Raw genomic sequence first — 22,758 nt, 5'->3', positions numbered from 1 at the left:
AAGGATAATATTTTTCATTTCAATAAAGCTGTTGTGATGCAGCAGACTAAACCGGAACCTGAGGACCAGAAGGTCTGAGTTTGAATCCCGACTCCTCCAAATGCATGACTTTGGGTGAGTGAATAAACCTCTCTGGGTGATTATCACCCAGAGATCGAGACAACAATGCTTATCTCACAGGGTTCATTAATTTGACAAATACTTATTAAGCACCTACACTGTGCTCAGCACTATTCTAAACACTGGGATGTAGGGATGAACAACACAGCAAGGCCCTGGTACCTGAGTAGTTTATATTCCAGCTGGAGAGACAGGAAAACCATAAGTAAACAAAAAAATGAACACATAATTTCAGACAGTTTTGGATGCTATGTTAGTTTCTCAGGACTGTTACAACAAATGACCACAAACTTGGTGAATGAAGACAACAAAAATGTATTTTCTTACAGTTCTGGAGGACAGAAGGTTAAAATGAAGGCATCAGTAGGGTTGTATACCCTCTAAAGTTTCTAGGACAGAACGCTTCTTTGTCTTTTCCAGGTTCTGGTGATTCCAGGCGGTCCATGGCTTGTGGCAGCATCACTCCAATCGCTGCCTGCATCTTCATGTGACCTTCTCTCTGTAGTTCTCTGGGGCCTCTCTTCTTCTTAAAAGAATAGCTAGTCACTGAATATAAGACCCCCTCTAAATCCAGGATGATTTCATCTCAAGATCCTTCACTCACATTATTTCCAAATAAGGTCACATCGTGAGGTTTCAGGGATCATGAATTTGGGGGCACACTAGTATTTTTAAACTGTTTAATTGTACCCTTTATATCTCAGAAAAAAATTTTGTCGTCCTTTGTGGCAGGTGGAATCTTAGTTCCCCAACCAGGAATTGAACATGCACCCCCTGTCTTGGAAGTGCAAAGTGTTAATCACTGGACCACCAGGGAAGTTCCCTGGGGCACACTATTTAACCCAATACCCATCTTCTACAGTGCTGTAAGGAAATAGATGAGGCAATGGAGGAACGTGTCTGGGGAAATATCTTCAACAAAGATGGCCAGGGAAGGCGTCTCTGAAGAGGTGATTGCCTAACAAAGAGCAGGCTGCTACAGGAAGAATCTTTTGGGGTCCAAGAGTCCAAATGGATGCCTAAGGAGGTGACCAAGAACTGAATCTGACATGAGAACTGAATGCGGTAAAAGATCTCAAGAACCAGGAGGTATTACCTCCCTCCCCCAAAGGGCTCAAAGGACTGAGCTTGTAATCCCCCCACCAAAGAGAGTGGGTGGTCCAAGCTCAGGAAGCCCCAAATCACAGAAGGCCTCCCTTCCAAGAGCACATTAATTTTATATAGGCCTCTCTCCCCACCTCCCCTCACAATGCAGGTGGTTTCCTGACGCAGGATATTAACTTTCAGCTGCTGGAGGTCCCTAACCTCCATGCTGGCCTAAAAGGTTTCGTCAGGTTTGGATAAGCCTCAGATAAGGAGCTGAACTTTTGCGGGCTTATGAGAACTGCACCTCCAATCCTTCAGAGATTCGCTCATCACGAACCTTAATCCATCTCAAATAAATCTTGTGCATACAGACGTGGTTTCCCACCATGCCTGTTTCACAAGGAAAAAGAACAGCTTTGTCTGTTCTGCAAAAGCCCTCTCTGTTGACATTGTGCCCATGGATTTAATTTCCGAGATTTACATTTTAATTCTTTAAGATATTCAGGAGATAAGTAAATAGAGAGGCCCGAGACACAGCCCTTTCCTCGAAAACCTACTTGCCTTGTTTTCCTCTCTCTGGAGCCCTTGTTTCTTTCTCTTATCAAATTTAATTCAATTTCCTTCTCCACTCTGATCAGGGTTTCCTCCCTATGTTTCAACCCTTTACTTTCTTTTCGGCCTCCTCGTCCTCCCAGAATCCCCTCTCCTTATATTGGACCTCCCAGATTGGCTGCTCACTTGTCGTGGTTGAGTCGTGTCCCCAACCCAAAAGTTCATGTCCACTCTGAACCTCAATACGTGATCTTGCTTCGAAATAAGGTCTCTGCAGATGTCATCAAGTTATGATGAGGTCACACTGGATTAGAGTGGGCCCTAAATCCAGTGACTGGTGTCCTTATAAGAAGAGGCCGTGTGATGGTGAAGGAAGAGATTGGAAAGATGCAGCTACAAGCTGAGGAAAACCAAGAGTTTCTGGGAGCCTCTACAGGCTGGTTAAGAGGCAGGGAAGTACTCTCCCCTAGAACATTCAGAGAGAACACGGTCCTGCCAACATGTTGACTTCAGACCCTTGACTTCTAAAACTGTGAGAGAATAAATTTCTGCTCTTTTAAGCCCCCAAGTTCTTGGTTATTCATTACAAGAGCACCCAGGAAACTAGCAGAGCACTCAGCCTGCTCTCCATCTGTCTCTCACCTGGGTCCCCACCTCACCTGGAGCCCCACAGCTGGACCCCAGGACCGGCCCACTCCTCTAGGGAGGCCCAACCTCTGACTGACCTCTCTGTATCCATGACTGTGGAGGCCATGTGATCTCTATTCCTATAAAGAATCCAACTAAGATTTCTTTGTTTTCTCCATATTTTATTATAAAGTCTTCAAACATATAGCAAAGGTGAAATAATTTGCAATGAACACCTACATTAACCAGTAATCTGGTCCCTCCAAAATGACTTTGTCATTTGGTGGTAAGAATTTGAACTAAGTCCAGTTGCCTGGTTCTGAATTCAGGCCCTGTTCTTTACTAGACGGGAGACCCTCTGCAAAGCAAAACTACGTGAGCTTTCTGAATCTATTTCAGTGTATGAAAAATGGGAATAAAAAATGAAGATAAATAAGTACATGAAACTCTTAGGGTCATTCCAGGGAAGAAGGGAGTTAAAGTATGTGCCTGGCACATTGTACATAAGTAAGCAGAGGCCATCTTTATCCTCTGCCGCCCAACACATAGCACTTTCATTGTGTATACAGTACATGCTATTTCTCTGCTCAAAAAGCTACAATGGCTTTCTTGTGTTTCCTAGAACAAATCTAAATTTTGCTGCCTAGATTTAAAAATAACCAAGAAAACTATTGTTCAAGCTATCTAAAATATCAAGCTAGTTTTTTTATGGATTAGAATTCCATCAACTCAAGGGCATAACTAATTCACTGTAAAGATTAGAAACACTGATTGGTCAACCTTAAACAGCAAAAGGCGTAATAAAATGAATAAGAAAGTGCAATAACTCAACAATCATACTATGCACTTGGTAGACAAAATCTTTCCAATCACACTGGTAGATTTTGGGGCACAAGAAAGCAGAGAGGGTTTTGGCCCTTGACAGGCTGTGAAGCCTCCATCACTGGTCCCACCCAGTCCTAACCTAGAGCCTGGTGAGTTTATGGCCCTCTCAACATCCCATAAACACCAAACTTGTCTTTGCCACCACCTCCATTCAGACTGTCTTCCATCTGCCCACCTACAGGTCTGCCCTGGTCCTGTCCACTCAGGTCTTCCGCTTCCTTTAAACCATCTCCAGCCCCACTCTTTCAGCAGAAGAGCCCCCACCCCCCCAACCTCTATGACTTCCTCCAGCACTGAGAAAGGGTAGTGCCCATTGGCCCCTAGACAGACTGGCTTTGAGTTTCCAATAAAATCGTCAACTCTTGGAAGGTAGAAATGTGTCTGCTAAATATCTCATGTTCCTGCTCGTACCCGCACAGACCACAGCAGGTAGTACTTGCTGATTCATTCTGGGTCCAAAACCTGTCCCTTCAAAAAAAAACAGTGGTGAAGGAAACAGAATGAAAAGAAGACTTTTGGACTCACGGACAGGAAAGGATTTGGCTTTGCTGTCAACATCCAACTGCTACAGTGACAGCATCTGCTTCAACCTAACCAAGCACCTAAACTGTTAAACGTAAGTGTGTGTACATGTGTGTGCACGTCCATGCATGTGCACACATATAAACCACACACACAAAATGCAGTTCCTTGAGTTTGTCATTTTTGTCCACTGTTATTTATCAAACATCTATTGAGCATCCACTATGTGCTAAGCACTGCACTTGGTGCTGGGAATTCAAATTAAAAGACACAGTTCCTTCTGTCCAGGGGCTTGATCTGGGGTGGGAAGACTTGCTCAAACAGATCGTTACAACAACATGAGTTGAGTGAAGTGCTGATGGAGGCAGGAGGGGGTGATGGGAAACTCCACAGAGTGGAAGGCAGAATTCCCCACCTGTTGGGATGAGTGAGTCAGAATAATCCAGCAGAGAGGATTCAGGCTGAGTTTGACAAAGTGACCAGGAGCAGGGACATATCTAGGAGGGGAACTGGGAGGGGAGCTGAACTCTCAACCATTTCAAGATAAATTGTCATTGCAGAGATTGTAAGCATGGTCTTAATAAAGACATTAGAGGAGTATGTGAAAATGCGAGCCTGCTTCTCTCTCTCTCTCACACACACAGACACACACACACACACACACACATTGGAGGCATCAGCATGGGCCAGAGAGTTCATTCCCTCCTGCTTCCTGGGGACACAGAGAAAAGACAACTTTCTCTGGATCAGGAAACCAGCCTGCAGCAGACACGAAATCTACCAGCAACTTTATCTCATACTTTCAGGCTCCAGAACCAGGAAAAATGAATGCTTGCTATTCGACACCCTACCCCACTCCCCAGTTTACGGTATTTTGTTACAACAGCCGGAACTGACATAGATAGGTACCTAATAAACTCACCCCTCTGCAACTGGGTGGTCCTGTTAAGCCTAGGGAAGGTCAAGGATCTGTGACTGCGTTTCACCAGGAGTAGAAGAAAATCCTTCAGTGGGAATCATGACAGTGTATTGTAAAATCTGAAGTCAGACTTCTTGCGTTGAAAACCCTGACCCAGAGAGATGGGATGGGGAGGGAGGTGGGAGGGCGGTTCTGGAAAGGGAAAACATGTACACCCATAGTGGATTCATGTCAATGTATGGCAAAACAAATACAATATTGTAAAGTTAAAAAATAGATAAAATAATTTTTAAAAAAAGGAAAAAAAATAAAATTAACTCATCCAAAAAATAAATAAATAAAAATTAAAATAAATGAAAAAAAAAACAAAAACCTGGCTCAAGTGTCTCACCTTGGGAGTGGGAATGTGCAGATAAGCAAGAGGAGAAGCCCAGAATGATCCATGTGATAATGATGAGAGCTAGATACACCAGTAAGAACTCACACTAATATAGATACAACTGGTTGTATATAGAAATAGACAAGCATATATACATGGGTTAGAATACATACACATGCCTTTTTTGCTCTGTCAACTGAGAGGGTATAAAAGAAATGACACCCCAATAACAGTAAGCATACCCGGCACCTAGATCTTGGTTTCTAACATCATTCTCCAATAAAAAGAAGTATGGCTCCTTTCGGAAATGGCTGAATCAAGGACAGGGTGGGAAATACACAAGATGAGCCTGGAGCATCTTATAGTATCAGAAAGTACTGTAGAAGGCCTCAAAAAATAATTGACAGTGATATGTTAAAGGGACACAAGGAGTCCACTGAAAGAGCTTCCAATGGACAAGTCAAGAAAATAAATAAAATGTGACTACATTATTAACACAAGGTATAGGATAAAATTCTATGAGGAGAGGAGCCTGGAGAGCTACAGTCTATGGGGTCACAAAGAATCGGACACAACTAAGCAACTAATGCATAGAATAAAGAATCCTTTGCCAGTGCAGGAGCTGTGAGTTCAATCCCTGGGTCAAGAAGATTCCCTGTAGAAAGAAATGGCAACCCACTCTAGCATTTTTGCCTGGGAAACCCCATGGACAGAGGAGCCTGGCGGGCTGCAGCCCATGGAATTGCAAAGAGTCAGGCACAACTTAGCGACTAAGTGACAACAACAAAATAGAATAAATAATCATAAGTCCGTACTGATCTAAATATATGATTGAATAAAGTAATAAATGAAGCATAGGAACCAAAACTCCCTTAAATTGAGTAGCTAGCCTCTGCATAATGAGATGGAACATAGCTCCACACTTTCCCTAAGAGTAGACTATGCATAGATTTCCTTCCAAAGAGTACAGTGTGGAAAGGAGTCAGAAAGTAACTTTGCAGTGGAAAAACTTGACAAACACTACTTCAGCCAGGTGTTCAAGATCAACATCAATAGTCATAGATCATGTCGACAGGAAATGCCTTTGATATGAAGTCAGGCAAATGGAGCTTTACCTCTGTGATCTTCTCCCAAACCCATAACCTCAGTGTAATCATAAGAAAAACATTATTCAAATTCCCAGAGAGGGACATCTACAACAGAGACTCCTCAAAACACCAGGACTCCTCAATACTGTCAAGGTCATCAAAAACAAGGTAAGTCTTAGAAACTGTCACAGCCAAGAGGAGCCTAAGAAGACATGGCTACTAAAAGTAACGTGATGTCTTGGATAGGATCCCAGAACAGAAAAGGAACATTAGGTAAAAACTAAGGGAATATGAATGGGCTTCCCAGGTGGCACAGTGGTAAAGAATCCGCCTGCCACTGCAGGAGACGAAGGAGACGCAGGTTCAATCCCTGGGTTGGTAAGATCCCCTGGAGGAGGAAATGCAACCCACTCCAGTATTCTTACCTGGAAAAATTACATGTAAAGAGACGCCTGGAAGGCTACAGTCTATGGGGTTGCAAAGAATCAGACACAACTGAGCAACTGATCACGCACACATGCACTCATGCAAGGGAATCTGAATAAGCCATGGAGTTTAGCTAATAATAATGGATCAATATTGGGTCATTAGTTGTAACAAACAAACCACATTAATGTAAGATGTTAGTAACAGGGGAAACAGGATGCAGGGTATATGGTGACCCTCTAGCTTCACAATTTTTCAGAAAATCTAAAACTTTACTGTAGAATAAGGTCTTTCAACCAAAATAAATAAATATATATTTCCCTGTCCCTGTCCCTTCTCCCTGTGCCCACCTCCTTGTGTCTAGGATTGTACCCTCTGCCCCCAGTCCAGCCCCAGTCATTTCCTGTGTCCCTAGTGCATAGAGTAAAGTGGTTATTAAATCCCTATGTGTCCCGGAGCCAGGGCCCTGCCTTTATCTTGGCGTTCACACCCACTTTCACTTCCCTTCTGTCTCCCACTCCCAGTCTTGTTCTTACCCAGGGGCAGACAGGTAAGTAAAGAAGAGAGCAGAGCTGAGGCTGAGGTTGGAACTGAAACCAGCTGGAAAACACTGAGGGAGAGTAGGGGGAGAAGGGTGGGAGCCTTTAAGAAAAAGTCGGAAGAAGAGGAAACGAAAAAAATAAAATAAAATTGACTCTGGTGGGATTCGAATCCACAAAATAAAATAAAATCCTGGCTCTACCACTCATGACTTATATAAACATCAGTAGATGGATTCTACTCTGTGCTTCAGTTTTCTCCCCTGTAAAGTGGGATTACTGATTATAAAACCTACTTCAAAAAATATGGGGACAGATTCAATGAGAAAACATGTACAAAGCAACTGTCCCAATGCCTGGAATACAAGAGGTGGACAAATATTGGTGGTACCATCATCATCATCATCTCAAAAAAATAAAATTTACAAAAGAAAAATTCCTCTTGTTATTAGCAACCATCTCAACAATAAAACTTATCCCCTTTCATTGATCTGGCAATTGTGAAACTCAAGTAACTGGGACGAGAGACTCGGAGACCTCACCTGAAATTCATACTTCAAGACTGGAGTGAGGACACAGAGAATTTGCTACAAGGAAAAGCATTACTTGAGGCCAGCTGGCAGGGAACAGACCACCTTGCACAGCCTGCAGAGAATGTTATAAAGCATCTCAGAGAATGTGATTATTTAAATATGCCTATCATTTTCCTACACAACACACTCACACAAAATGAATCTACATGAAATTAAATGGTAATGTTCAGTTTGTGCTGGAAAGATGAATGCATTTCCTACATGACTCGGAATATTCTACTGACTCTGAACAGAAAGGGGGGTGATATATATACACCATAAATATTAGCATAGAGAAGTGTGACCAGGGAACCAGCCACTTTCCACCATAAGAATGTTCACGCATTTTTCTCATTTACTAGTTAGCATCATATGACAACTTGGAGTTTTTCCCTAGAGGTGGTAACAATAGATTTAATTTATTCACCCAAATCCCACATTCATAAAGAAAACAATATTTCATAATGTATAATGTTACCAGGGGGACCATAATTCATGACTAAAGGGTCAGAGTTTTATAATAGATGGGTTTTCTGAAGTGGTTGGAAAAAACCTAAGATCCAACTCCAGCAGTTAGACCAACACATTTGAAAAATGCAAAAGAGCTTAAGTCAAGCACATTATAAATGGCAGTGGTCACTGTCACCACAAATCCACCTCAACAATTAACGAGCTGGGCTGGACTGCCAGAAAGCAAACTATGATTTATTGTTCTTTTCAGATAAGTAAAAGCAATGCCATCCAGTGTGAATTCCATTGTTAACACACATAGGAAAGAACTGATGTTTCCAAAAAGCCTTGAGAGTACATTACACTTTGGCAACCATGTTTCTTTTCACCTTAATTCTCAGCCACCTCATTCTCAACCTCTGTTTTCACCCATGTTCTCTGGGCAAAACTCGAAATCTGCAGCATGGGACATTTTTGTACTCTTATTAACTCAAGTTCACTTAAAACTTCTTAAGACAGAGCCTCAGCAGGAAGTTATGTTGGGTCAGGGATCTCCCCAACTCTCTCATTTTACAGATAGGAAAACCGAGGCTACAGGGCAAAGCTATCAGCCCAACCTCCTCAACAAAGGCAGCAGCCCTGCTGGGGGAAAAACTGATGTCTACTAGGCATATTTATACACACACACACACACATTAATGTGCTGTGCTTAATTGCTCAGTCATGTTCGACTCTTTGCAACCCCATCGACTGTAACCTGCCAGGCTCCTCTGTCCAAGGGGCTTCTCCAGCCAAGAATACTGGAGCGGGTTGCCATGCCTTCCTCCAGGGGATCGTCCCAACCCAGAGATTGAACCCAGGTCTCCCGCATTGCAGGCGGATTCTTTACCATGTGAGCCATCAGGGCAAGCCCAAGAATACTGGAGTGGGTAGCCTATTCCTTCTCCAGGGGATCTGCCCAACCCAGGAATTGAAATGGGGTCTCCTGTATTGCAAGCAGATTCTTTACCAGCTGAGCTAACAGAGAAGCCCTCACTTCTTGTATCCCTCTTGAAATTTACCTTGTTTATTAATTTGCATGCTTGACACCAAATGTTCTCCAAGCTTGACCGTGAGTTCCATGAGAACAGGGGACTTCGCCATCTCAGTCACTCCTTTATCCTCATGGCCTACAAAGTACCTGGCACATGGTTACCAGTTACAAAATAAACAAGTACACTATGTTTGAAAGGTATCAAAAATTACTTGAGCTGGAAGAAAACCCTCTCTAATAGCAAGATCCAAGCTCCAGGTGAGAACTGAGGAGGAGGGAAGGCTATGCCTCTTCGGGCACAGAGTCTATAAAGGACTTCAGTTCACTGAGCAGAGAATTAACTCAATGGTAAAATCTTTATATGGTGCCTGCTGACGCTTTCAAATGCCCAGCTGAGTGGTGGTGTTCTCATTTCCAAGCCACTCAGTTTCTGTTCGATTTCAGAATCAAGGTTGAGCCCACGGATGAACATTCAAAGGTGCTTCAGTAACTTCAAATGAGCTGTGCAGTGTGTGTGGGTGCGTGTGTAGTCTTGACTTCATTATTAAACGATTGGTATAAAAGTGCCCTAAAACTCGAGATTCTAGACACATGCGCACGTACAGCATTTTCAATTGCATCTGATGTTGTGAAGAGCAATTCTGTGGCTCTTCAGAATTCCCGAGAGCCATCCAATGGCTCATGAGCTCTGTGGATACCAGAGAATGTGGGTCAATTAAGGTTCCTTGAAAATGTGGCCCCATGGTTCCCAGAACTCCTACACACAGAAGGCCCAGCTGTGGACCCACTGGTCCCTGATGGTCCTCGGGCCCTGTGGTCTAACCATTACAGCAAGTGGCATTTACAGATGAAAGAACCAAGACGAGCTCAGAAATGGTTCTGAGGGTAGAAATCGGCTCCCGCGTGCACACACCACGGTACCACCAGAGAAAGACCCGCAGTAGCTGCTGCTATATAGTCACCTGCTATAACAAGATTGATCTGTAGTGAAATAAAAGATAAAGCCATCCAGAGGAAAAAACTTCAGTTTCCTCTGAGAACATCTGATGTTGTCAGCTTGCAGGCCTGCTTCCCTCTTCTGCCAGCTCTACTGCACGGCAGCCCCAACACGCAAGGATTCCTCTGGGCAAAGAGACCTCACTCACTCATGGCCAAGAGTACATTTTTGCAAACCAGCACCCCCCAACCCAGCTGCCCATCAGCCCTGGGTAAACCAAAACAAGCCAGGCCTGATGCCCGTGGCATGGTCAGCCCAGAGCCACTCACAGTTGCCTCGTGTAGATGGGCGGCAGAAACGGCCCTGTGGCTTCTGTTCACCTGAAACCACATAGTTTTCTGCTGTTTATTTCTAGCACACTTCATGGCCCCTGTGTTTCAAGTTAATGGCACAATTCTGGTAGCAGAGTTTACGCGCACCCACCCCCACCCCGCCGCCCCAAGAAGATGCTGTACAGTCACGTTTCAGACATTGTCTGCAAGACACAGAAGCTTTGTCTTTTTCTGAGGTTACTGTCACTGACACATTTTTACTGTCACATTTTACTGAGCATTCATTTCACAGGCAGAATGGCCAGGAGCAGAGGTAAGGAGGGGTACTGGCTGGTGAGTTCTTGGCCATCATTTCAGAAAATGTCCCTCTGTATGAAACGGTCCTGCAAGGCCAGAGCCATGTTAAGTAATTCACAAAAGCAAGTTTGGTTCTCCCCATCTGTAATCCTAGTACTATCTCACAGGGCCAGGGGTAGCTAGCAGCTTCTGTCTCTGGAAGATGCTATTAAGTCTCGACAGTTCATGATTTGCAGGTGACTATAAGTTTTGTTCTGCGTATCATTGTTACCGACAGTCAAATCCCATCAATGGAATGGCATGACTGATTAAAAAGGAGGCAAACTTGACATGAGCAGTCTGATAAGCCATTTTTTATACTGACCAGAATAACTGAATGCTCATGGTTGTGGGTAGAAAAGCCAGATCTGATACCAACCTCTTCTCTCTCCATCCTCCAGGGGCCTTGGCACACTGGCTCCAGCAAGACTTTTCCAAACTCATGCATTTTATGTCTCAAAAGAAGACATGTAGTTTGTCACTGGGGAGAGCTTATCTCTCTAGTTTATAGGAAAAAAAAAAAAATTGCCTCCCAGAGCATGTCATTGAACCCTCAATGTGTCAAGGAAGAAAACGCACTGTAGCCAGGACCCTGACGGCAGCACATGCTTTACACCCACAGTTGTGGCACCTTCTCAATTTTGCCCATCGCTTCATCTCCAGCCAAATGGAACTTATTACTTCTGGCTGGTTTAGTTATGAATTATTTATAAAAGTAGGTCTATGACTCTACACTCTTAAAAGACAACACAAGTCCCTTCGTTGTTACCCACAACTGTGCTTTGATCAGAGAAAGCAGATAGACCTTCTCCATCACACGCTGCATGTTTGGGGTAAAATAGTCGTTGAGAAAATATCCAGGCCATAAAATTATTTGGAAGCTACTTATGGGATGCCTGGATGTTTTCTTTACACTGGCCTCTTTTATCCCAAGGCAGCCTGGGATTTGAGAATGAGGTGGCAGGTGTGGGATACACACACTTCCCACCTTGAATATATAAACAATCCGGTCTGTCCACTTTCTCCCAGTAGTTTCAGACGGTGAAGAAAAACGGAAAGAGGCAGTTGCCCCGAATCTGTACGTAATGGGTTTGATAAGGCTATGCCCGCGAGTCTCACAGAGCGCAGAAGCTGTGTATCCTGAGTGGGGACTTAAACATGGGCCAGAAGGACACAGTCTAGGCTACGCTTTCCCTCTCCAGCTCCCCTGAACATATAAACTTGACTGGAAAAATATGTAAGACATTGCACAGCCTCCCCGGGTTCCTCTCAGTCACTGGCCCAATTGGAGGGATTGTGAGGTCCCCTGGGATGAACAGCACAAGTGACCGGCCAGCCATGGTCTTGCCCACACCTCCAGGACAGCTTTGCTTGACAGAGAAGCCCCCAGGTGGAGGTGGCATGTGGAGACCTGACCAAGCAGCAGCTGGCCTTGATGCAGGAGCTCCGAGAAACAGGGGCCTCCGCTCGATCCCCTCCAGAGGCATCTGCTCCCCACCTGTCTCACAAGCCCACAGCAGCCCTGCCCTCGGACAGGTGCCCAGCCGTGAACCCGTCCCCTGTGTCCCTGCCCCAACTGTCCAGGCCTCGTTCTACCCCCAAGCAAGGTCCAGAGGAAGGGGCAGAGGCTGGACAGCAGAGGCTCTGGAAGGCTGATGGCACTTCAGGCCACCCCAGGCCATCTTCCTCACGGTATGTCTGTCCTAAAGTCCCCGTGGCAAGTCCACAGAAGGATGGAAGGCCCCATAACCCTCTGCACACAGGTGATCCTCTTTCCCAAAAGAGTACAAGCAGGAGTAAAGTAGGCAGGAGGCTTACCTTGCTGGAAAACATCTGCCAGGAGGAAGGAAAAACAGGAGGAAAAGGGAGAGAGAAAGGGGAAAAAGATTAACAATTGTGTTGCAAATGACAGTGACAAGCATCATAGCTAACATACACTGGCTGTGCTAAACACTCTTAGTATAATATTTCCTCTACTCAGGGGCAGTGGTTAAAAGCTTGAGCTCAGGAAGGGAACTACATGGGTTTAAATCCTGGCTCGATGCTTACTAACCCTGTGGCTTACAGATTCGTAAACCACAAATACATCTGCACTGGAAAGATTGAAAAAACTGTGTCCTATGTTTTAAAGTCTTAGATTGGTGTCCAGGACATGGTAAACAAAAGTTGCCAGTTGCTATTCATGTTAATATTATTATTTTCACTACAACCCTGTGAGGCAAGCTGCAATATTATCCTTGGTTTATAGATAGGGAAACTGAGCTTCTGGATGGTTGAGAAACTGATCCAAGACCACAGAGGAATAAGCAATGAGCTCAGGATTGAACCCAAATCTGTCTGATTCCACAAACCATCTTCTTGCCTACTACTAAGCTGCCAGCCTGGTTTATAAACAACAACAGAAGTGACAATGGCACACAACAGGATAAACAGAGGAAAGGCCTGTGAATCTACTAAAGTTCCATATTTAAATCATAATAAGCACAAAATCTGTATGAATTCTCCACATATAATTCTAAACTAATAACACCAGGTCTTCATATTAAATCTGAAGTCAAAATCTGTGACAAGTTGGAAAAAAAACACTAATTCGTCTTTTTCAACAAATATTTGAGAGGCTACTATATGCCAAGCCCTAGGTCTGGCATCTGAAAACACACATATTAGCAAAAAGCATAAATTAACAAGCACTGGCTAACGCCCGCCAACAGTAACCACTAGGCATACTTCAGGGCTCTGTGTTCATTCGCTTCAGTTGTGTTCAGCTCTTTGCGACCACAACCCACCAGGCTCCTCTCTCCATGAGATTTTCCAGGCAAAAACATTGGAGTGGGTTGGGTTGCCATGGCTTCCTCCTCCAGGAGATCTTCCCGACCCAAGGATTGAACCCACATCTCCTGCATTGCAGGCAGGTTCTTTACCTGTTGAGCCAACAGGCTTTATATAAATGGATTAATCCAGTACGAATTTGTTCTGTCTGCCTTCTTTACTCTACAGTGATTGTGGGAGTCATCCATGCTGTGGCATGTAGTAGGTCATTCATTCTCACTGCTAGGTAGTATTCTACTGTGTGATTTTATGATTTTATCATAATTTATTTCTCCATCCTAATGTGGATGGATATTTGGATTGTTTCTGAAGACAATTGTTGGGCAATTACAAACTGTGATATTTTGTCCATATTTTTTGGTGAACATGAATGCATAGGTCAGGTGCATTTTTCAAGATTTTTTTTTTGATGTGGACAATTTTTAAAGTCTTACTGAATCTGTTGCAATATTGCTTCTGTTTACGCTTTGGGTTTTTGGCCAGGAGGCATGTGGGATCTTAGTTTCCTGACCAGGGATCGAACCTTTACCCCTTGCATTGGAAGGTGAAATCTTAACACTGGACTGCCAGGGAAGTCCCTGCAAGGTACTTTTTGACATCAGGCTCACCCTGCTTCTACAGACTCCCAATCACCCCCAAAATAGTCCTGTCTGGTCCTACTTTCTCAACCAGTAATTTAAAGATGGAGGATAGTATTGGCAAGAATACAGACACCACCATGCAGATGTAAGCCAGTTCCTGCCCTGATCATGGGGTTGTGCCACACTCAGTCGTGTCCGACTCTTTGCGATCGTATGGACTGTAGCCTGCCAGGCTCCTCTGTCCATGGAGATTCTCCAGGCAAGAGCACTGGAGTGGGTTGTCATGCCCTCCTCCAGGGGATCTTCTCAACCCAGGGATCAAGCCTGGGTCTCCCGCACTGCAGGCAGATTCTTTACCATCTGAGCCAACACAGGGTTGTAAATAGGTACAAAACTTCTACAAGATAGTTTGACAGTATGTATGGAACAGTTAAATATACATCCTTAACCTAACAACACCACTGCTAGGAATGTCATCTAATGAAATATGTAAAGGTCTTCAAATACGTAAAGTCTACAAAGATATTCATTACAGCATTGTGTATAAAGGACAAGCAACAGAGATTGTCTATTTGCCTGTCAATAGAGAACCAAATCAAAAACAATACATCCATACAATGGATTATGGTTCAGCCATTTAAAATGGTGGAAGATTTTTATTATTTTTGAGCAAAGAAATCAGACAGTAACATGAAACATGTATCCTGAGCCCATGTAAAGTGCGTGTGTGGGTGTATATGTCTAGAGATCTGTGATGATGGTCATAGAAATGTTAACCTTCAGGTAATTGCATCTGGGATAATTTTAAATATTATATAAGAATTTCTGTATTATTTTAAATTTAACAATGAACATGCCCTACATTTACAATCTGAATTTAAAATTTACCTGCATCTTAAAAACTAAATAAGAATTATATCATAACATCTATATTTGCTGTCAGTCTTCAGCTAAAACATCAGCTCCCACAAGGTCACAAAGAGCCAAGGGGCCACATATGGTGTGGATAACCATGTACTTGGTGGGTTAAACAGACTGCAAGGAGAGAAGACCAGTGAGAAGAGTTTTCACTTCAGGTTCCTCTGCCCATGGAGTTCTCCAGGCAAGAATACGAGAGTGGATTGCTATTCCCTTCTCCAGGGGATCTTCCTGACCCAGGGATCAAACCTGGTTCTTCTATATTGCAGGCGGATTCTTTACCATCTGAGCCAGCAGGGAAGCCCCCATTGGGGCACATGTGCCCTCATAAAGAGTGTCACTCATATGCAATACACATGCTCCCCAGGGTACATGTAGGCCAGTGGCTATAGGACAGATGAGAACGACACAGGCTTACAACTCCCAGGGAGTTGGCTAAATCACCACCCCTTCTCTCACACTCAGGAAAGCCAACAGGGATGTAAATGGGCCAGACTGGTGCCATTACAGGAAAACTTAAACCCTGCTTTAATTTATACATGACATACATTACTCTCTAACCTCAGTAATTCATCACTGGCCCAAGTTCTGACATAGCAGTGTATACAAAGCTACTCAGCCCCCATGCCCTGACGGTCCAGAGACGGTGAGAAGGGCCGTGCGCAGCTCCCTAAATTACTGCAGTCACGTGCATCTGCTGCCTGCAATGCACAGTCTGAACCACCCACCCTCTGACCAGCCTGCACACCTGGAGAAGCCCTCCTCCTCCCCCTTCAAATGTCACAGCCACTGTGAAGTTTCTCAGAGCCTATCCCTGCAGAGAAGGAAGTCTTTCTTTCCGCCTCTGTGCTCCCAGCGTAACTTGTGCATGTTGCAATTAGAGCTCACACTATAATTAGTTATTTATGAAGACCTTGTGCTCCTGAGAACAAGAGCTATGCGTCTTGATGGCCTTTGTGGATCCTAACTGCCTGGCAAGGTGTGTTCCCACATGGGAGGGAAGGGCAGGGGACTGGTCTCTCTCAACACTCGTCTACTACAACCCCCTTGTTTTACAGATGAAGAAACTGAGTCCCAGAGAAGGAAGAGATCTCTCCCAAGATCACACATGGTGTCCGTGAAAGGCTGAGCCAGGACGACATGAGATTCATTTAACCTTAATGAAGCACAAAATCATCCCTATTAGTAGCAAAGTACAAATTAGAGATTTATCATTCTCCTTTAATGAATACAGACAAAAATTTCCAACGTTGAAAACATCAATGAAATGAGATTAGTTTTTTAAATACGGATCCAGCCTCGACATCCGTCCAGAAACTTCAACCTCCTCTCCATGGCTTTCAGTACTGATCTGAATTACTGGAAAGTATCAGTGGGCAGGGAGGGAGGAAATTCAGGCAGAGAGTCAGGAATTAGAGACCTTATTCGTTCCAATCCCACTGTGTATTTCATGGTTTAACAGACAAACCTATATAGAGTACTATTTCTACCTCCTATCCCAGAAAACTCCTGATTTTCATATAAGCTATTTCAGATTCTTTTTAAATCCACTTTTCAGCTTCATTTACATTTTGTTCCTTTTTATTCAAATGTAAATTTTAATAAACACTAGTATAAATATTACAACAATTTTTCACATGAGTTATCTTGTAATTTACACTCTAAATTTATGTCTTTTGTACTCTATGACATAAATCTTTCCATTCTTGGCATTACTTAGCTCTTTGCTCTGAATAACAACTGCTTGGGTACCCTCTTTAAAATTTCACTTTTCCAGATGGAAGCAGCCATCCAGGCTCATGTTCAAATGATTCATGAACAGAAGAATGGAAAATAAGTGAGAAGAAGGTAGATTCTGTGCCATTTTACACCTGCCAAAACTGTAGACCTCAGAGGACATCAGCCATAGGAATACCTTTTGTCATCTATTCTGGTGCGTGTGTCCACCACCCCCAACCCACAAGGACTAGTCACGTACAGGAATTAAATGGCCTCAAACTTTGAGAGTATCATCTCCTTCCAGTCTAACCAACCACTGAGAATTCTTTGGGAGCCAATCACTTACAACCTTTGAACCAAGCTGACCTGGAGAGATTTTAACGCTCATGCCATAGCGTTGGGGAGGTTAAGTCCGATGATTTACACAAACATTTCCTCATCCCCCATCCTCTGCAGCAGAGAATGACTGAGACTAAGACTTACTGTCATCTTCTCTGCTCCACCAGGAACTGGAAATCACGCAATTAAGGAGTAAGGAGTTTCCAGTGCCCAGCCTAGCCACAGTCAGGTTGAACCCGAAGGACACCAGGGACACTTGTGCAGAGGAAATGAACTCCTTCAGACAAAGCTCTGCTCATACTCACTTCCCAGGGGAAAAAACCTCAACCCCAATCATTCACATCAACAAAGAAAAGCCTGTTCTCCGACGCCACCCCCACCAGAGCCATTCTGGTCCTATAGATAGATGAAAGGGCATCTATAAATTGGCAATTCAGATGTAGGAAGAAGCAAGTAAGAAAGAACGAACTCAGATTTGCCTTTCTTGGCCTCAATGTCCACTTTCTTCTGTTAGGAATGAGCATCAAGGATATTTGCCCACCTCCCCCCTAGCTACTGAGAGATTCACACCCCAGAGATCTTTAATGCACTGAGTCCTCCAGAGACAGGAGCCATAAAAAGACCAGATTATTTATTATTATTAATAAGTTATGGCAATTAGGCTGGGTGATTCCTAAACGTTGCTGATTAAAAACTTGCTTGAGTGCTACTCATCCACATGGCTCGTGTTTACCTCTATTAAAAATGATTTAACCACACTCTGGGTGAACCTTTCTCTTGTGCCTGGGTTAATAATTAGTGGTGCACAGAGCCATGCGGGTTAAGTGAGTTGGATCTTCTTTATTTATCTATTGCTTTGTTTTATGAGGAGAACTAGATGGCAGTCTTATTGCCCATTCAGTCTGCTAGGAATAATTTACTATTTCAATCCATAGCTCAGCTCGTAACTACGGTTAGAGAAACCCTCACTATTATTACAGTATCATATCTAGCCCACATCCCACAGCATTAAAGATATGCCAAATAGTGAAAGTGTGCCTGACTTCCGTAAGACTGGGGGAAGTAAAGTTACTAGCCCTCAAACAATGTGATCATACTACTCTCTCAGTTTTGCTTTCTTTTCTAGATTAAATTATGTATGAGGGGAGTTTAGTTTCTTGAAAATGCCTGTACTTAACTCCCATTTAGGAAGTCTCACCTGGGGAGAGAGCTGTCTTGTGAATCCTCCTGTGGTTTGAACTACAGAAAGAAAATTCTCTTTCAAGTACCATTCTCTTTCAAATGCCATTACAGTAAAGCCCTGTAAACATGACTGGGACCTAACTAATCAGGGGCAAAACAAGGGGTGTAGGTAGCAGCTGGAATGAACACCACTTCCTTGGATGGGGTCAAGTTCACCATTAACCAAAGTCAATTTCAAGATCAGGTGAGCTGCCCTCTCACGAAGTTTCAAAAACCAGCAAGCTCTAAGCACAGATATTGAAGAGTTTCTAGAATTCAGTCTGTATACTTCTGAAAATCTCTGTAAATGAAACTATTTATTTTCAAGGTTGACAAGTGGGGCTCACCAAAGCCTCCCCAGCACTCCAGAATAGTTCAGCTTCAAACTGAAGAAGTCTAGGTCCAAAAATGGTAAGTGATCTTCCCAGGGAGAGCAGGGTTAACACCTTCTCTCCCAAATACAGTCCAGTGCCAGGTCTACCCATGATTGTGGCCACTTGAACCCATGACCTAAGATTGGGTCTCAGGCCCTCACCAGGTGGAAACTCAAGGTGAAACTCCTTGTAGCCTATGTTCTCACTTGTAAAATCAGCTGATAGAGATAAGCTTTTATCCTACCATAGGAGTATCATGAGGGTCAAGTTAGATCATTTAATCAGCATGCAGCTCATAGACTTCAAAGTCACATAATACCAGGTTCAAATACTTGCTAGTCTACCATCCTAGCCATCTTGGGCAACTATTTAACCTCTTTTGAGTCTCAGTTTCTATATGTAAAAAATGAAAATAACAAAATTTCTTTCAAAACTCATAAAGACAACCCAGATCATATATGTAAAGCACTTTTAACACATGGAGCTGGGTTACGGTAGACATTCAATAACTGAATTTAATGTTGGTATAACAATAAGCAACAGAATAGGGTAGTAGGGTAGCAAAGAGCTCAGGTCCTGAAGTCAGAACTAGTCCCACGTCTCGCTGTGTGATCTTAGGCAAATTACTTAACCTCCCGAAGCCTTGTTTTTCTCATCAGCAACATGCAAATAATAAAAATAGCTAATTTTTGTGCTGTCCCATAAATTGCTTTGGAGAAGGCAATGGCACCCCACCTCCAGTACCCTTGCCTGGAAAATCCCATGGACGGAGGAGCCTGGTAGGCTGCAGTCCATGGGGTCGTGAAGAGTCGGACACGACTGAGCGACTTCACTTTTCACTTTTCACTTTCATGCATTGGAGAAGGAAATGGCAACCCACTCCAATGTTCTTGCCTGGAGAATCCCAGGGATGGGGGAGCCTGGTGGGCTGCCATCTATGGGGTCGCACAGAGTCGGACACGACTGAAGCGACTTAGCAGCAGCATAAATTGCTTTAGAGCTTAAACGAGGTAAAGCATATAAAGTGCACAATGACTAATATTTAGATAGACTTCTATAACTTGTAGCATTATTAGCCAACAAACATTTATTGATTGACTACTATTTGAAAATAATCATCATTTGTGACTTGTATGTGGGGAATGTGCTTAGGTACTCAGTCATGTCTGACTCCTTGTGACCCTATGGACTGTAGCACACCAGGCTCCTCTGTCCATGGGATTCTCTAGGCAAGAATACTGGAATGGGTAGCCATTCCCATCTCCAGAGGATCTTATTTGAAAATAATAACTAGTTGTGACTTGTACAGGACTGTAAAATATCATAAGAGGAAAATTCATTAAAATTAAATGATCATTTTAATTTCTTCTTGTCATCATGTAGCTATGTGCCATTAAGAAACTGTAAGGCAATTATTAAATATTATTTTATGAATGAATTATTTTTAATCTTTAAGATCAGAGATCCATTGCCATCCTATCTCCGAACACCAGTTTTATGGGGTTGTAATGAGCACCAGATGTTCCAGAAATCCAGAGCCTGGCCTTCATTTCTGGCACCATTCACCCCTCTGGCATTGCCTGTGCCATTATGTCTCAAGGCCACCAGGGAAGGGGCTCACCCATCCCTGCCCTAGGGTGTCATGAGTGGAAGTCCAAGGGTTTAAAAAAGGTAAGACTGCACGTGGCAGCTGAACTGAGAACCACTCTGCTCAGGACAGTGAGGTTTGATGAAGAATTTGCCTGGAAAGGGTTCTGCTGCTCATCAAATAAATTAGTGAAAGTTTGAACACAACAAACCACTTAAGTGGAACCCCTTCCTGTCCGAGTGCAGGTCTGTGCTCTCTTGGAGTCCAGCCAGAGACCCTGCCTGGCCTCGATGGCACCACACGGGGGCTGTGATTAGTTTTCTGTGTCTCCAAAGCCAGACAGCACGGACAGCTCAGGCAGCCGCATGGCCACACAACTCATCTCCCTGCCCCTCCTGCTTTCCCAGGGGTACCCAGGCAGCTTCCCACTGGCCAGAGCCCGGTGAGCCTTGGTCGTTAAAGACCAACAGCAAGGCCTCACTCCCCATCTCCTGCCCTCTGTGCCAAATACTAACTTGTTCTTTAACTTGTGTGATCTATATCATCACACTCTCCTTTTTCTTCTCTGTCCCATTTTGGATGCAGGCCAGGGAAAGTTCTATTGTTTTCCTTGCTCCTGGCTCCCCTCACCTTTTACCATGTTAGAAATGAAGACCCCCTCCTCCCCCTGTCACTGTTATTGAGTAAGAAAAAAATTGCAAAAGCCCCAAAGTCTCTTCCTGCTCCATTTCCTCTGGAATGTGCGACCAGCATCAATCTGAGGCTCTGTACTTGTGACCCATCAGCTGACATTGAGTTGGGGAGGCAGTGCACGGGCCGTGAGCTAGTTAAGTCCCTAACATTTTTATGATACTCTATCCCGAGTATATCTCATTCCTAGCACAGAAGGATAAAGCTCTTAACTACTGAAAGAACATAAAAAAATAGATTTAGGAATAATACTTTTTATGATTGCATTCTGTATAGTGTGAAAGTTATGTTCAAATCTGCTAGTACTTTATGGAGCTGATAAAGTAGAACAGTATGGCTTCCCAGCTAACAGGGTATTTTATATCCATTTAAAATGTTTTCTCTTAAATTGAATTACTTTTTGAGTAATTATAATAAGACTAATCTGGGCCTAATGAATTCATGTACAAATACTTTAGACTGCATTATTAAAACCTCTGTGATATGAAACTATATTAAACTCCATCCCTCTAGCAACCAGGGCTTTGCTTTGAAAAGCACAGCATATATGACTTTCTCTGAATTCTTTTAAATCAGCTAGCTGGGAAATCATAAGAAACCACATTAATAGCTGAAACCAAGGAAGACGCTGATAAACAATATTGTTCTAACCTCTCTAAATTTATTTCAGCATTAATTAGGAGTCACAGAAAATATTTTTATTAAGCACAGACATGTATAAAGGGCTGAAGAATTGGTTCATCTTGCAAAAGAAATCAATTATAGCTATGATTAACAATGCCATAAAACCACTATGGGTAAAAAAAAAAAAATGCTAAAAGTGAGCATGTGGGTATCACTCCTTATGTTCTAAAAAATCTCCACACTTAATAATCTAAATGTCTGGATTCCAGTTCATATGGGCCAAGCCACTTGCCTTCTCTGGGGTTCTGTTCCTCCATCTGCAAAGTGGCTTGTATTAGATGATCTCTAAGGTCCCTTATAGTTCTTAAACATGATAGTTTTAAGTTTAAAATTACACACATTACATCAAATGGGCTTTATGGCATATAGCTTATTTGTCATCTCATTCACGCTAAATTACATTCACAGAAAAAATTTCATTCCCTACAATTCGCATACATCCACAAACATATCCATAATACGGCTTGTGCTTTCAAATTTATTCCAAGATATTATCTTGAGAGTAAAGTATTTTTCCCATTACAGATAAATTATAAACCATCTGAAACTTTACAGGGTTATGTTTCCTTGAATCAGTTTTTATCCACTTCCACCCCCATTCAACATATACTTCCCTAAAGATGCTTTCATCTCCATTTCAAAGCCAACTGATTAGTTTTATCGTATGTGAATTCCTCAGGCAGGTCTGTGAGATCTGGGTTTTAATTTGATTGGTTACCCAGTCTCCCAAATCCAAACTAGATATTTACAAATGTCTAGCAGAATAATCTAGACAATCTTTCTTTGCCAGGTGATCATTACCAGGATGGACAACTTTTAAGTAAATGTAAGAGAATGGCCATCATCATTATTCTGATGACTTGGCACAAATTACTGTCATAAGAGCTCCTGGGAGCCAGAAACAATTAAAGTCTGAGTTCAGAGAAGCTGCCCCAGCGTCAAGCATTGTTGATGAGAGTGATTTTGGAGTAAATGTTTCAGCAAATTGGCTGAAGTCTTCAAGGAGGAGGTT

At 43.1% G+C, this 22,758-nt stretch overlaps 1 protein-coding gene across 2 annotated transcripts in view; it reads right to left on the bottom strand.

The window, feature by feature from the left end:
- The window catches only part of GFRA1 (GDNF family receptor alpha 1), a 224,644-nt gene that overhangs the window by 146,665 nt on the left and 55,221 nt on the right, over window positions 1-22,758 (bottom strand). The window contains exon 4 of one of the 2 annotated variants that reach the window (XM_081573469.1): window positions 12,622-12,636. The exons of the other annotated variant lie outside the window; for it this stretch is intronic. Within the exon in view, the coding sequence (XP_081429595.1) occupies window positions 12,622-12,636 (15 nt within the window). The remainder of the gene's footprint in view (window positions 1-12,621; window positions 12,637-22,758) is intronic. 2 annotated transcript variants of the gene reach the window in all.

Source organism: Giraffa tippelskirchi, chromosome 2 (genome assembly GCF_054371585.1).
Source record: "Giraffa tippelskirchi isolate mGirTip1 chromosome 2, T2T-mGirTip1v1.2.pri, whole genome shotgun sequence".
Taxonomy (NCBI): Eukaryota; Metazoa; Chordata; class Mammalia; order Artiodactyla; family Giraffidae; genus Giraffa; species Giraffa tippelskirchi.
Note: the sequence above shows the minus strand (reverse complement) of the source record. Positions and strands in the feature narration are given on the sequence as shown.